At 28.7% G+C, this 16,709-nt stretch overlaps 3 protein-coding genes across 4 annotated transcripts; 2 read left to right on the top strand and 1 right to left on the bottom strand.

The window, feature by feature from the left end:
* Positions 1 to 4,856: 4,856 nt before the first annotated feature.
* Positions 4,857 to 5,255, top strand: LOC111282185 (uncharacterized). The gene has a single exon (XM_089760668.1). The coding sequence runs from the start codon at positions 4,957 to 4,959 to the stop codon at positions 5,245 to 5,247; it is 291 nt and encodes a 96-aa protein (XP_089616794.1). The 5' UTR covers positions 4,857 to 4,956; the 3' UTR covers positions 5,248 to 5,255.
* Positions 5,256 to 5,955: 700 nt separating this feature from the next.
* On the bottom strand, positions 5,956 to 8,653 carry LOC111282184 (uncharacterized). Of its 2 annotated transcripts, none has more exons than XM_022870177.2 (2): positions 7,928 to 8,653; positions 5,956 to 6,311 (listed from the first exon to the last, which is right to left on the bottom strand). In XM_022870177.2, exons 1-2 carry the CDS (start codon positions 8,319 to 8,321, stop codon positions 6,262 to 6,264), a joined length of 444 nt encoding a protein of 147 aa, XP_022725912.2. In that variant the 5' UTR covers positions 8,322 to 8,653; the 3' UTR covers positions 5,956 to 6,261. The 2 variants fall into 2 exon arrangements, with proteins under 2 accessions (XP_022725912.2, XP_022725913.2); XM_022870178.2 differs by having other exon boundaries at positions 5,956 to 6,278.
* Positions 8,654 to 12,606: 3,953 nt separating this feature from the next.
* On the top strand, positions 12,607 to 15,259 carry LOC111281505 (putative disease resistance protein RGA1). The gene has a single exon (XM_022869253.2). It carries the CDS (start codon positions 12,701 to 12,703, stop codon positions 15,257 to 15,259), a length of 2,559 nt encoding a protein of 852 aa, XP_022724988.2. The 5' UTR covers positions 12,607 to 12,700.
* Positions 15,260 to 16,709: the final 1,450 nt, after the last annotated feature.

The following is a 16,709-nucleotide window of genomic DNA, read 5'->3' as shown; positions in this document are numbered from 1 at the left end:
TTTTATATGAATAAGTTAAGATTAATTTGATCAATAATATAAATAAAAATAAAAACTAAATAAAAATTAATTACTCATAAATATATTTTCATATCTTCTAATTACTCATGAAAAATAATGTAATAAATAAAATAATCATGTTTTTTCACTCTCATCTTTATTAAAAAAAAGCAATATAGTTCGCTTCCTAAAGGAATGGGCAACATAAATAATTTTATTTTTGTTTATCTTATATAAATATTTAAAGGTCAAAACTTTTGATAAAAAAATAATTTAATGTGGATAACTTATATTTTTTATATATGGATGGGTTTTAAAATCACCCAATTCTCTAATAAATGTATTTTATTTATTTAAAATATTTTTTATTATTTTTTATAGTAACATTTTTATTACTTAAAAAATAATTAGTTAGACTAAATTAATTACATTTATTACATTTTAAATATCCAATATTTTTACCTTATATGAATAAGTTACAATTAATTTGATCAATAATACAGATAAAAAAACTAAATAAAAAGTTAATTACTAATGAATATATTTCCATATTTTCTTATTACCTATGAAAATTTGAATGAAATTTAGTGTGATAAATAAGGAAATAAAAATGAGCCATTTAATGAGTTGACAATAATGATATAATTAAGTTAAGGAATAATATGTTTTCTTCTTTTAAAAAGATAGTAGATTAGGTAAGAAATCAAATTTTATAATGTTGAAGAAAAAATTGCATTAATTTTATGTCATTTTTTGCTTATTACATTAGACAAATAATAATAATAACTTTTTAATACATTTACGATAATTTTTTTATAATAATATAAATACAAATGTTATTCCAAAAAGAATATTAAACAAATCAAATTTGACTAGTCTCCAACTTTGTTTTATTACAATTTTGTTTTTATTATCTTATAAAAATTTTATTTTGTAGTCTTGCTTGCTATTCTTTTATAAGTTTATTGAGATTTTACTCTCTCTTTTTTTTTTGCGCAATTGTTAGGTTTTATTTTTAGAATAACAATTTTAATAACTATATATTTTAGTATAATTTTTTTATTTTCTAATTTATAATTTAAAAGTGAAACTTTGATATTTTCTATATATATGTTAAATGTGATGTTACTAAAAAATTCTTTTCTTTTACAAGGTATTAATTAACATAGGCTTAATGAATTTGGTTTATTTTAGGAGGTTACTTGATAAGATTATATTGATTTGTAAGGTTTTACAATTTGATGACAAAAATGATTGATTAATTTTAATGCTATCATGTTGTGCGACTATGCATTAATTGGGAGCCAAATCATAAAGATTCTTAAATATTATATTATAAGTCAAATTGATAAAAAAATGATATAATTGATTATGACTTGACTAAACATCTATTGAATTTAATTGAAAATGAAAAAATTATTTTATAAGTTTTCAGTGAACAAAGTTTTAGATGATGTAAGGGGTGTTAAATTGTAATTTAAAAAATTTTATTAAAATGGAACAAAATCCTTTATTTTGTGAAATTTACCACTTATTTCATTTAACAAATCCTAAAATTTTAGAAATATTAAAACTATAATTGAAACTTTTATACCCAATTTCCTATATTCTTCTATATATTTTTTTAAATAGCATTGTTAATTCAATTTTTTTTTAGATAAATAGATATTTTAAGATACTATTGATATGCCATCAATTTTATAATAAAAACACATACAATGTCGAAATAAAAATGCCAACAGTTTGGGTTTAATATAAATTCAACTCCCTCATAAATATATATATATATATATATATATATATTAATACAACTCTTTTAGCCATTTGAAAAAAGCATGCGTACAATTAAGTTCTAAATTTAATATATTAATCTTACAAAAAATGTCTTACAATTAATATCAAAATTTCTTTCCACTTTGATTTTTTATACATGTAACTTATATAATTAATTATTTTTATGTTCCCTTAAAATCATGTTAATATATATAGAATTAGATTTAAAGTTATAATTATATCATAGATATTCAACACAGATTCACGACTTTTAAAGGAGCAGTAGTAGACTCCAAAGAGGTTAGGTTGTGATTTTTTTTTTTTTGAAAAATTAAATTGTGTGTATTATTAAGTGTTGTTAAAGTTGTTTTTCTTTTTACGCATTGGAGCCTTCTTTGATGAGATTTTTAAATTTTGTAATCCGTCAATTTTATGAATGAAATTATCTTTTTGAATAAGAAAAAATCTATATCACACCTTTTTGTTTTGTATTTTTATAGTTTTATTTTGAATAATCAAATAAGGTTATTTATAAATTGTAAATAAAATGATGATAAAAAATTATTTAGGGTGACTTAAGTTTTTTATCTACTATTATCAATATTTTTGTAATCATGAAAATAAAATTTAAATTGTTCCCTAAAAATTATAATTATATTAAAATTTTAAATATTACTATATTACAAAAATTATTATAGATACATTTATCATGTGCATAACACAAATATAAAACTTTAAATATTCAAATAAGTAATATCTGTCAATTAATTTCTTTGAATTAAAAAAAATAATGATTTTCTTGACCTTTTAAAAATTTGAAATTACATAATATTTTTAAATATTTGATAGAAATCAAAACTTGACTTTTTAACATTATAAAAAAAATAGGTATGTTAAATATAATCATGTATTTATTATGCCAATATAAACCTTCCAATATTTTATTTATGCAAATTTGTAAAAATTAATATATTATATATAATGAATATTATAGTTGTTTGCTTACCCGTGCATAATACAAGCTTAAAGTTAGTGTCCAATTACAATAACATATTACATACTGTATAACGATGTTGCTCACTCATCATACGTGATCCGTTTCTACATGAATTACTAGCTCTTTGAGTCTTGGATTTTTATTTTTTTTTTTCATGCGGGAGAGTTAGATTGTGATTTTGTAAGGTACATACAATGGACCTTTTTGTTTCAGTGTTATCGATATTAATTTGATTAGGTGATCGGGAACTCATGCTCCCTAACCAATTTCCATTGTCCTTGAAAGCTAAAAGAAATAGTGCAAGTTGAAAAGTAGGATTGACTGGAAGTTTCTTTGTGTTGATGTAAACGAAAGGACTAGTGAATTTATTTGAGGCCTCCGTAATTGCAGGTGCCTGTTGTTTTTGAGTGCTTTTGAACATTTGGATTGCAGAAGGAGTTAACCTTTTTTTCATTTTTTCTTTCATTGACAAGGACGTACTACTTTGCATTGGCCCCATCTAGTGTCTATACTCTCAAAAGTCTGGGCTGAATCCAAACAATGCCACTCCATTATGAACTTTTTCTTTTTTCAATGAGATAATAACTATTCGAATTAAAGTAGATTTTATTTAATTTTTTTAAATATTATATAAAAATTTATATTTTAATTTAAATTTGAATTAAATTTTATCAAGTTGACTCGATTTATTCATTTTTAAAATTTAAAATTTTTTTTATTTTTATATATTATTTTAATTTAAAATTTTAATATATTTAAATAAATTTTAATATAAAATTATTATTTTTATTTTATAAAAATTTTAAATATATATATAAAAATAAATATATATAATTTGATTCAATTTTTTTTTTATTTTTTACTTTTTGATTTGAAATCTTATTCAAATATAATATACATATTACGATTTTGAATTGATTTTTTATTTTCTTAAATTTTTTTCTCATTCCGACTCCCAAAAGAAGGATAAATCTTTCCAAGCGCCTGACAGGCTCAAAATAAGTGTTGCAGATAGATGAATCTCTCTGTTCGGACTACAACCAATATTCAAAAGCTTTCAAGTTTAAAATCCATTACATCTCTTTGGAGTTTGGACTATGTACTGTAAACAAGAGAAGTCGGGTTATTAAATCATTCAGTTATTCAAATTGATACCATGGTTGCCTCTATAACGTGTAAGCACACAGACTTAGTCAGTCCAGCTAGATCAGATGCTGCAATGACGGAGATTCAAGCAAGCAATACGGGTGTAACTTCCCTCAACAGTGATGTAGCTGACCATGAAAAGGATCGCTTCAAGTCAGTTATCTTCGGTTCGAGAGGAGGGAATATCTACTCTAGACTGGTTGCCGTAATGTGCTCCATCCTCCATGATCAAATGTGCCAAAGAATAGTCTCTTTTTGTTTTCATGGCTAGCAAATAATTAGGAACAGGCAACGAACAAAAGAGAGATGCTCTCTTCATGTAGTTCTTTTAAATGTTCCCAAGGAATAAACCGATTGGACTAAATTCACATATATTCTTCAAGATATTTTTTGGACTGACTTCCTATTTATAACTTGTATCAACTAATACTGTAAAAGGGTTCTTTTTATAACTTATATCTCCTGGTAAAATCTTTTCTTTAAATGAATTTACAACCACAATTGCACATCAATAGGAAATTAAGGAAAAATTTTGCTCTTCGAAAGCTCAGCCATGAAATCATAGAAAATGATTAGACAGGCTTTGACTTTGGAGTTTCTGATATAATGGACCAACTTTTGATGTAGGCTTCAGCCAGATTTTATAGGGCTTAATTCAAAGTTAATCAACAATTTGGATTTCTTCCAAGGAAAATAGAAAAAGAAAAAGGAAATCACAATCATAAAAAGATTTTATATAGAAAATACATACAATTACACAGTCGTTCAAAATGGAAGATGGTCCATAATGCAGCCACATAGCTGTTGACTGGCATCTGTCGAGAAGCCACAATGTATGTGTACGTTTGGCTGAACTTTGCCTATAACCCGATTTCTTGCTCTTCAGATGTACTCCTCTGCTCCGAAACTGGTCGTATTCCTTCCTTGCTTTTCTCCTTTCGACGACAACTCAGAGTTCCATCTTTTCATTGCTTCATCAGCTGTATAAGTTTCTCTTCTTTTTGTTTTTTTGATACCTTACTCGTCAAGATTGGAAAAGTATGGTGGGTTGGGGCCCGGTGGTGATAGCAATGGTGCTTTTTATGATGTCAAGTCCAGGGTTGTTGTTTCAGTTGCCAGGAAGGAACAAAGTCGTGGAGTTTGGGATTTCGATTCTTATCCATACCATAATCTTCTTTGGACTTATCACAATCTTCCTCATAGCCATAGGTGTTCTCATCTACATGGATGATAGCCACTTTTACAATTCGACAAAATCTATTGGATTTGTATTTCATTTGTACAAGGATCTGATCGTTTTGGCGTCTTTGGTCACCCTTCTGATTGGTTAGTGTATTTCTCGTGGAAAAATGATGTTTGCTTTTCTTTTTGTTTTTGTTTTTTTTTTGTTGTGAATGCGATCTGTTCCTTTTAATGTGAGTGTTTGGGATACAGTTATAGAATAATAGAAGTGATTGGACGAATAATAGAAGTGTGCTTAATCAGCGTAGGTTCCAATTTTGTCTTTGCCTTTGATAAGACATCGAATTATCTATGTTCTTGCCTGACTAACTGACCATATCAGGACATTGTTTTGACTGTCAGAACGCTTGTCCCTTAGATATTGTTAAATTGCCGTTTTTGGATAAGAATATCGATGCCTATTAGAAAAGCAACAAAAGAGAGGGAGGCACGGAAGTGGGATGGCGGCGCACTGGTTGGGAAAGCAACAAATAAACTATATTATTCATTGCCTGAAATGGTTTGATTCATCCAGGGATGATCCTGATTAAGCAGCTCCGCCCCTGCCACACTAGCTCCAGCCAACCTTATCGTCCATGGAACCTACCGTCCTGCCCCAATACTTCTTTTACATAATTTACTGAAAATAATCTGCCATCAAAAAACACCAAGATAGTGTTCAACTCGACTGCTTTTCAGCTGAAAGAATGCCGTGTTCCATCCAAGTTTCCTTTTTCTTTTATCTCCAGCCTTATCTAAGATCATATATATTGTGGCAATATAACAGTTCAAAAGAAAAGAAAGAAAAAAACAGAGGCTTACCCAATAGAAACTGAATATAGAAAAGAAATTGGAAACAGCGGTCCCATTTCTCCTCGCAAATAAGAATACAGTACACATTGACAGTTAAATCCTTCGATGTCACTACCTCTATTAGACAAAGAAGCCACATCCACATATTTCAGTAACATTTGAAGCAAGAATTATCCACATTTCCTGCATTAATACTCGAAGAAACCCGGTAAATTTGTTTTCCTGGTATGTAGCAAAATGCTTCACCACTCCCAAGAACTCTTAATTCTCCAGTGTATTATCCAACTCTCTGTCTAAACCACCTTTTCTCTTCACAAAAGTTTCCACGCTGCAATGCCAAATCGTTTCGAATGAAAAGAATCTATCAGCAACCTCATAAATGTTACACATTTAATTGATCGAAGAGGGGGAAAAATAAAACAAAAAAACAGTCTGTCCATCAAAGTACGATGTTTACTCTCATGCAAACAAGGATATATTAGCAGCACAAACAGAAATCTATTGTTTCTTAACAAGCATTTGAAAACTTCTTGTACGGTGCAAGACATAACTGACAACAAATGAATACTGAAGAGCAGAGTTGTAAGATAAAAACATAGTCAATTAAGCCGATTTGCATTTACTGCAAAAACAGTCAACAATGTGAAATCATGAACCTACTACAACCTTAAGTCCTTAACCAACATCATACCATTCAACCTCAAGCTCAATTTATCTCTTGAGTTAGATCTGAAGCTCAAACACAAAGTCAAACCGAGCCAGTCTGTTTCAAACTTTACCCAAATTTGATCAACCAAAAATGTCGAGACAAGTCAATACTAATTATTGTCTATTCCACCACTCGCCAAAGAAGCTCGCAAACCAGTACTTGTCATATACTGAACTTGTGAAACCCATAATGTCAATGGATGCCGAAAAAAGAACGAAGATAAGGCATCCATTACACTTCTAACCAACAAAGTAAAGAAAACATGGAGATATTTCAAACATATGAACCTATTAATTCATTCTTAAACATATTTTTACTCTTAACAAAGTTTTCTGGTGTCATAGGAAGAAAAAGTTCTTCATTTGGTTGCATAAAAGGTTCTCAAGAAGCATGCACCAAAGATCTATGGATAAAGTTAAATAAAGATTGGACAAACCAGAAAGCATTTTTTGCTTAGACTAAGCAACTTAATTCAAAATTCTGAATATTCCAAATATAACATGCAGGAGAATAATCTGATCTCCCGGAGGCTTCCAAAATCCAGCCAATCACGTTATTTCAGCCAATAAAAGGTTTAGTTACCTCTTGTTTTAAGGATAATAAAAGAAACTACCTGAAAGAGAGCTGTGATTAAGCTCTGTGCCCTTGTTTCTTAAATTTCCACAGGTTATCTGCAAATTCTCTTTTCCTAAGTTTGGTGCTCACCTCTTAAAACCAGTTAACCACTATTCCAGTTTAAAAAAAAAACAAAAAAAAGCAACGACCCTCCATTTTAAAATATCCAATGCCACATAGCAGAACAGGTAAAAAACCATTTAGCTAAGGCTAATAGATCATATGTATTGCCATAAAAATGCAAAAAAAGGAACTGAAGGGATTTAATTCCTGTGACCCTAAGAAGTAATGTTCTCTCTGTTCTTTTAGATGAATAATTTTTCAATTAATCCAAAAAATTAAAAATAAAGGGAACACGTTTTCCCCTAGTTCTTTACGAAAATCAAACACGACATGTCAACTAAAGAGATTAAAATAGAGAAGAAAAAAAAAAGGAAAAGAAAAGCAACAGCCCAAAGCAGACAATCAGAGAAAAACAAGACATATTTATCTCAGAGATTTGAAAGCTCCGAACCAAGAAATAAAAAGGTTAAAAGTCCTAACATAAGACAAAATTAAATGTCAAAGACAAATCAACCTATGTATGCAGCATTGATTAATTTTTTAAAAAAAGAATACTTTTAAAAAGAATTAATAAAAAAATAACAAATTACCAGGAATATCTTTTCGCGGCGACGGAGGGGCCATGACGTAACAAAGAATTGAACGACCTAACACGGAAACCGTGGAGACAATCCCAGCAACGTAAAAAACCATGAGCAAACCAAGAACCCAAGGCATCAACATGAACCCTATAAAGAAAGTAACTGATCCACACAGCATTAAGGAAACCGATATCCCTAGCATCAGCCAAGCGAATCCCGCCGGCGTTATCGTCCTCGATGTCGATCGGGGATGTGGTCTCGTCTCCGGATCCAGTGGTCGGTCCGCGAAAGGCATCGGCACCGGCGGCGATCGAAGAAGATTCAGCCCCAGCGCTGACAGCTCGTAGAAAACCCTTGATAGCTGATCCTGATGTCGATGATTTTGCTGTTGTCTTCTCATCATTTTTCCTCAAAACCCGATTAAAAGTTCGAAGATGAAAATTTTCTAAACCCTATAATCCCAAGAAAAATTTTAAAGGATTTCAGACACTAAGTAGGTTTTCTTTTGCTAACAACGAGGCAAATGGATAAACTCAGGGACAGTTACCCAAATCGCTGTTTGGTTGGAGAAGAATTAACAACTGGGGAGCTCTGATAGGAAAAGTTTTGTCTGTTTCTCAGGAAATTCTGGAGGGAAACCAAAATGAAAGTAAAGCGGGCAGCGGCGTTGCTGTTATTTCGATGAATTGGAATTTTCAGAAACCAAAAGGAGAAAAAGGTTTCGAAGTTAGCATTGATAGAAAATTAAAGGAGATTTCCCTTTTTATAATTTTATTATGCAGCTCTTATTTTTTTTATGAATTTTGGGCGCGTGTGGTGAAAACGCTTAATGGATTAGAGCGGACGTGGAGGTCTTAGGTCGGGACAGCTGACGTAGGCCTTATCCTTTGATTCATGTCTTTTGTTTTTTATTTTTTTGCTAATTAAGGTTGTTTGATTTTCTAATTTGTTAAAGAAACTAATTTTGACCTTAAATTAGGTTCAACTCGAATTAGTTGTTTGCTAATAAATCTGTTCAAGTTGGGCTACCTGTTTAAGTTCTAAAGTTCATCTAAATTTTAAAAAGATTTAGATAATAAATTAAAACTCATTAAATGATTTTGTGTATAACTTTTAAATTTATTTAAATTTTAAATAAAAAATTAAAACTCAAGTTTATTTCGATTCAATTCAAATAAATTATATATAATTAAAACATTATAATTCTTTATATATGAATTTTTATTTTTTAAAATTTTTTATTATAAAAATTAAATTAATGAGCGAATTTGAAATTTATTTTTTACTTTGAATCGAATTTAAAAATTTTTTTTGAGATTCAAAATGTTAAATCAAATTAGATTTAAACAAATAAATAAATTATTAATACCCAAAATAAATCAATTCAAACTCGACTCTACCTAATTTATGAATACGTTTATTTGCTAATTTTATTTGCCCTCTTTTAAAAATTTTAAAGAATTTTCTTAGAATAATTTTCATAGAATAATTTTCATAATAATAATAATATACGCAATTATTGGATTAAAGTAATTTGATTGATATAGATGTATAAGTGAACAAAACCATTAAAAAAAATAATTCGTGAACAAATATAAATTTTATTTTTTATGCTAATTATTAAATTTAATAAACAATGATTAATACTATTTTAAAATTTCTTAATATAAGAACAAATTATGAATAAAACAAAATTTATTAATATAAAGATTCCTTCTTTAAAAATAAAAATAAACAAATTTTGTTTTAAATTTTAATGGATACTAGCTAAGAAATTAAAATTCTCCATTCCCTGCCTGAAAAATCATGGGCTTGAATTTGTTAGAGCTGACCAATAATTCAAATCCTTGAGATGAAATCATGAAAATACCAAAAAAATAAGTGAAAGAGAAAAAGACTAAAGTATTCACTATTTCATGTTTAGTTCTTCTTTCTTCTTGAAGAAGAAGCAAACAAAATGACTGGGTGATTTTATAATAAATTTTTTTAATTTTACAAATGCGATTAAAAAAATTAACATATGTTAATTTGATACTAATAAATGTATAGTATTAATTATAAACTTTTGATAAAATATGACGTGACAAGTTTTTGCCAAATGCTCTGGATGTTGTTCCTGGATGTTAGCTTGGTGGCATTTTTGCTTCAAGGAAATTATGCTAGTAGACTAGGAGCATTAACATGAACATTTGTTATTTCGGGGCTAATTGTTGATCTGGACTTATTTTTGAAGGTATTTTTTTTATTCTCAAATTAGATTATAACCCGTACGATACATTAAATAAATTTATTTATTTAATATAAATATATATTTTTAAAATTATATTTAAATATTTAAAACTTAGTATGTATAAAATTTATAAATATTGATTTGTTATTAAAAAATAAATTTTTTAAAAATAGCAAAAATAAATTATGTCTTTCCTTTAGATATTTTTGTTTACAATAATATTTATACACCTGGAAGATTATATCAAATAAAAATAATTTATGCTTTTCTTAAAAAAATAAAAATATATATTATTAAATGATAAATTAAATAATAAAAGAAGTATTAACATATTTTTACTTTAATAATTTTAACTAAATTATTATGCAAAATATGAAGAATATTAGAAAATATGTAAAAAAAATAAATTGAAAAAAATATTTTTTTTATAAGAATGAAACTGTAATAACAATAAAATATATCTTGAAAAAAAGTTATAAGCAAAAAAAAAGTACAATAGTAATAGAATATACCTTAAAACAAGTTATTGAAAAAATAAAAAAATTTGATGTATAACATATTATATTTGTTGTTTTAAATTTGTAGAAGAATTTTTTAGTGGTAATTAGGATTAAATAGATAGATTTTAAATTAATTTTTTAAAATTTAAAATAGATATAATAAGTTATAAAGATAATATTAAATTTTTTGCATTTATTTTAACTATAAATTTGATAGTTAGAGTTCAAATGGATATAATGGTTTTGATGATCATATTATTTAAAAATTTAAAATGAAAATTTTTTAAATTTTCAAAATCTTACATAAAATTATTTGAATTTTTAATGTCTTACGTAAATTTTTTAAAAAGATCATTTTTAATTCAAAATAAAAAAGATTATTGAAAGATTTAGATAAACTTAATTTTTATAATTTTAAACATGTTTGAAAGATTTTGATATTTAAATAATTTTTTTAAGCAATGTTATTTAGTAAACAACTAAAATATTTATTAAAAAAAATACATATTTCATATTTTTTATTTTAAAAAATATATCTCTAAATTAATTTAATTTGTAATTATAATTTGAATAATTTTGATATTTGAATAAATTTAAAATTATCTAATTTGTAATTAAAAAAAATCTTATTTTTTTAAAAAATTATCACATGTGTCATTTAAGGGAGTTATCTACATAGGCATTTATGTGACAAATTTATTTATGTACGTTATTATATATTAGATGTGACACTTCTTTGGAATTATAAAAATATTTATTGTTGATTATAGGTAGGTTTCGATTTCATCGTATTTTTAATATGATATGATTGAATTTATCGTATCATTACTTAAATTTAAATATCAATTTTAATAAAATTTATTTTATATAAATTTTTTAAGCATAATTATAATAATTTTTTATTTCAATCATAATTATAAAAATTTTTATTATTATTTTTTAATTTTATCAAAATCAATCTCATCTTTATTTTTACATGTACATCACGAATAAGATGGAGATGGAAGGACATGACAGTCTTCCCCAGTGAACTTTAGTATTCATAATTCCATAGCACATTCTTCATTCCATGTCGGCTATTTTTAGATTGTGACATACTTTGACTTCTTTAGCAATCTAGATGTGAAGTATTATTTCATATAGATACTTAAGCTTTTTTTATCTTCTAAAATTTAAAGACACATAATGTTATTCCTTTTTGTCTTTTTACCACTTTGAGTTCTTGTTTACATTTTTGTATCAATGCATTATATCATATGATATCAATATTTCAATGGGTTTTTTTTTTTTTTTCTCTCTTTTAGGCTATTTACCTAATTGTATACTGCCACAATTGTGTGCGACTATGCCTTGTACCTTTCTCTGCTGTAAAAAAACTTTTCTGGCAGAATTTTTCCAGGTAATCATTATCTGCAACCATTATGATCTCCTCCCCTCCCTCCAATCTTTGTAGTTTTTATTTCAGATTCATAGTAATAATTCCATCTTGTTAATTGATTTTTAGCAAAGCTTTACAATATTTCATCTTTTACATTTGTGTGGGAGGAAGACATGCATACTACTCACAGATGAAAGACAGTGGTTTCTTTGATTCCGACTGAGACAGAGAAATGCATCAACTTTGGATTATCAGATTCTTTTGTTATAAAGCTCTAAATTAGATGGAATTAAGACTGCAAAATGTCCAATCGAAAGGATGTTTGATTCATATCTGCATTATTATGTACAAATATTGCTCTGGCGACAAATCCAACAATCTAGAAGATATTGTTTTGTACGAATATAGAATAGAAGTTACTGAAAAAAAAAGTCCAATATCAAAAAAGACTGGCGTCCCCGAAGACGGGAAATCAACTATCAAAAAGATATTTTTCTTTTGTCCAATAAAAATATATTAGTTGGTGAACAGGATTAGAAAAAGCCATAAAGAGCACCACACGATATATTGCTGAGAAAAAAATACTTTTGAGCGCTTGATTACCTTTGTTTACCTAAAACAATTTCAGGTCGCCTTTCATTTATCCTTCCTTGCAGTGCTCTTGGAGTTCAATCATGGCATCATTTCTCTTCGATATTGCAGAAAGGGTTCTGCAGAAACTAGAACTACTCGCTGTAGATGAACTTCACTTGGCGTTTAATGTCAAATGTGATTTGAGAAAGCTGAAGAAGACCATGAGCAGCATTAAAGCTGTGCTTTTGGATGCTGAGCGGCAGCAGCAGCAGAATGAAAAGTTACGCCTCTGTATGTGGGAGCTCAGAGACATCTTTTGTGATGCCGAAGATGTGCTTGATGAATTCGAGTGTGAAGCTATACGGAAACAGGTTGTGAATCATCCAAGCATCAGCATAAAGGTACGATTTTTGGCTTCTTGCTCTTTCCCACTTTCATTCTCTTTAAAAGTGGGTCATAAAATCAGAGAGATCCATCAGACGTTAGACAAACTTGCCACTGAGTGGAACAGCTTTAATGTAGGACAGGGAGGGGATAAACGACATGTTATTCACAGGGAGACTTATTCTTCTGTGAATTCTTCTGATGTCATTGGTAGAGATGTGGATAAAGAGAACATTATCAAACTTTTGACAAATCCAAGTGAGGCTGGAAACCTCCTTGTCATTCCCATAGTTGGAATTGGGGGTCTAGGGAAAACCACACTCGCTCAATTCGTATATGATGATGATCGGGTTACTAGACTTTACCCATCGAAAATATGGGTCTGTGTTTCAGAGGAATTTAATCTTACTAGATTGCTCAAGCTTATTATTCACTCCATAAATAAAGAAGAAAAATGTGATGTTTCAACAGTTCAGGCCTTGCAAACCTGTTTGCGAAGTCTTTTGAATGATAAGAAGTTTTTGCTCATCCTAGATGACGTGTGGAATGAAGATCGTGGGAGATGGATTGAGTTAAGAAATTTATTGAAGTCAATGGGTGACTCTTCTCAAAGTAAAATCATTGTGACTACTAGGAGTCGGAAGGTTGCCAAAATAATGAGTTCAATACACCCTTACGAATTGGATGGTCTCCCTCCTGAACAATGCTTGACTTTGTTTGCGAAATGGGCATTTAATGATGGTGATGAGAGACAGCATCCAAATCTCATGAGAATCGGAGAAGAAATTGTAAAAAAATGCAAAGGGGTTCCTTTGGCAGTGCGAACATTGGGGAGCCTACTTTTTTCAAAAACTGATGAATTCGATTGGATCTCTGTTAGAGATGATGAAATATGGAGACTTGAGCAAAGTGAAAATGATATTTTACCAGTGTTGAAGTTGAGTTACAACCATTTGCCGTCTCATTTGCAACGATGTTTTGCATTTTTGTCCTTGTACCCAAAGGATCAAATCTATACTAGTTATGATGTCATCCAATTTTGGATGGCAAATGGACTGCTTGAGTATTCAAAGCAAAAGCAAGAGTGGGAGCATGTTGGGAGGCGCTATTTGAATGAGTTACTGTCGAGGTGCCTCATCCAGAAGGTTGGGGATTTCCGCTTCGGTTTTAACTTTAAAATGCATGATTTGATACATGATCTTGCATTAGATGTGTCACAAAAAGAGTGTAAAACAGTGAATTACCAAACAGAAAATGTTGAGGAAAAAATTCGACATTTATCATTTTGCGAGGACAAGCCGCTAAAAGTTCCGCAAATTTTGAAGAAACTAAAAAATGTTCGAACTGTAATTGTGCCAGAGACTTCAGAGGGACTAAATACTATTGATAAATCTTTTATCAGTTTTTGTGTCTCAAATTTCAAGTATCTACGGGAACTTAATATAAGTAATTCATCGTTGGGGGCCTTACCAAATTCCATTGGTAACTTGAAGCACTTACGATATCTTAACTTGAATCAATGTTATAATATAAGAAAACTTCCTCGTTCTTTCTATAAGCTACGGAGCTTGCTAACGTTAACAATGGAGGGTGTTCCTTTGATGCAGTTGCCTGACAGCATGCAAAGCTTGATTGAGCTCAGATATCTGGAAAAAACCATTAGAGCTAAGCATTTGAAAGAAATTCGACCAGGATGTTGGAGTTCTCTTCAATACTTAACCTTGTCTTCCTGTGATAATCTAGAATGTTTATCTGAAGGAATGCAGTTCCTCACATCACTTCGAGCACTTCGTCTGTTTCGTTGTTATAAACTTGTCTCATTGCCACGAAGCCTGAAATTCCTAACCAAATTAGAAGGCCTTTACATACTTGGTTGCCGTGTAATCAATTTACAAATGGAACCAGAAGAGGAAAAAGATAAAGACCTTCACTTGAGCCTTAGAACTTTCTCAGTATGGAGGTCAGGTGCCTTGACATATTTGCCACGATTGCTTCTTGAAGGATCTTCTACCACTTTGCAGCATATAGAAATTGGTTTGTGCAACAACTTTGAGGTACTACCAGAGTGGCTACAAAATCTCACTTCACTTCATAAACTTGAGATCAGTCATTGCCTAAACTTGTCATCTCTTCCGGAGGGAATGGATCGCCTTACTGAACTCAGACAACTAGAAATTAGAGGATGTCCGGTCTTGAGTGAAAGATGCCGACGAGATGGGGGTGCAGATTGGCACAAAATTGCACACGTCCAAGAGGTTGATATTATAGATAATTAAAGGTATGTAGTAAATTTTGAAATTCTCTATCAGATTTTATTTGCTCACATCTCTCTTTCTTGTTTTGCATCTTTCAATCTTACCGAGAGGCCTTTTCTTTTCTTTTTTCAAAAAAGTTGTTGTATGTCAACAATAAGAATTTAGAGTTGGCCTGACAATTATTGTTTCGTGTAAAATATATATTTGTATAATATTTTATACAAAAACCACGTGTTATAGTTAATATCGATACGAAAATATATAATATAATTTTTTAATTTTATTAAATCTATTTATGATTTTTTTAAAATTTTATGTTATGTTATTTTCATATCTTTTATTTGTATCATTTTCGTATCGTGTCATTATGTCATATTTTAAAATATCAAGTCTAATTTAGAGTGTCCTACATTATTTAGGTTGTCATATAAAACTTTTTTTTCTTTTAATCTCTTCTAAAATGTACTACTTTTAATTGGAAAGTTTTTATGATTCAAGTCGCTGCAGGTATATAATTTGGAGCTAGCTTTCACTCAAAATAAAAGGAGGTGAGCTTTCATTTACTGCCATAACAGTCTACTTTAACTATTATAATTAGAGAAATTATTCCATCCGCTAAGGTTTTAGATTTTGCAAGCGAGTTAATAGAATGTCACATGTCTTTTAAGATATATATGACAAATTTTGTCGGAAACTTTCGATCTTTTTTCAAATTTTTTTCTTTCTACGTACACCAACAAAACTCAATGATTAAGTAGAATATTTAAAAAATATAGTCCATCACTCTTTTAGACTTACATTTGATTGCAACCTTTGTCACCTAGAATTTCTGTGAAATGATAAAACAAAAGGGCAAAAAATGGTAATATTTGAACACAAATTAAGAATATAAAATTTCTTTAGCTTTAGTACATTTTCAAACAAGATAATTTTTCTTTGTTATTTACTTTCATTTTATGGAGTAATAATTTTTTTTTCAAGGACCTATATACTTTTAATCATTTTAATTTTGTCATGAAACATGTATTTACATTTAAATTGTATAAGTCAACTAATAGAACTGAATCGTTATTAGTTATTCTTTTCATCTCAAAATATTTGTTATGTATTGACTTTTATGAAATTTAAAAAAAAAGTATTAACTTTAATGTTTTTAATATTAAATTTTAAATTTTTTTTTATAAAATTAAAGTTTCATGTTTTTCAATATCAAAAAGTTAAAAAAAATCATAAAAAATAACTTTTAAAAATAAAAGTAAGAGTTTTATATATTCAAAAGAGAAATCCTACACCTCTTGGTTTAGTGACCAACAATGCTTTATAAGAATGTAAAGGTTCTGGTTTCGAGTCATGATCTCTTCTTTTTTTTCCCCTTATAGGGGCTATGCCCTCCCTTGAAGGAAAAAAAAAAAAGAAAATAGGACATAATTTTATGATATCTAAAAAAAATGAACATAAAAAATAAGACAGA

This window comes from Durio zibethinus, chromosome 5 (assembly GCF_047325235.1).
Source record: "Durio zibethinus cultivar Kanyao isolate XHJ-2024 chromosome 5, ASM4732523v1, whole genome shotgun sequence".
Classification (NCBI taxonomy): Eukaryota; Viridiplantae; Streptophyta; class Magnoliopsida; order Malvales; family Malvaceae; genus Durio; species Durio zibethinus.
Note: the sequence above shows the minus strand (reverse complement) of the source record. Positions and strands in the feature narration are given on the sequence as shown.

What these genes read in the sequence shown, in the direction of transcription:
- LOC111282184 (XM_022870177.2), bottom strand. Translation starts at nt 8,321, where the DNA reads ATGATGAGAAGACAACAGCAAAATCATCGACATCAGGATCAGCTATCA. An exon ending in GCCGCGAAAAGATATTCCTG is followed by an intron (nt 6,312 to 7,927) that starts GTAATTTGTTAT and finishes GGTTGCTGATAG; the next exon opens with ATTCTTTTCATTCGAAACGA.
- LOC111281505 (XM_022869253.2), top strand. Translation starts at nt 12,701, where the DNA reads ATGGCATCATTTCTCTTCGATATTGCAGAAAGGGTTCTGCAGAAACTA.
- LOC111282185 (XM_089760668.1), top strand. Translation starts at nt 4,957, where the DNA reads ATGGTGGGTTGGGGCCCGGTGGTGATAGCAATGGTGCTTTTTATGATG.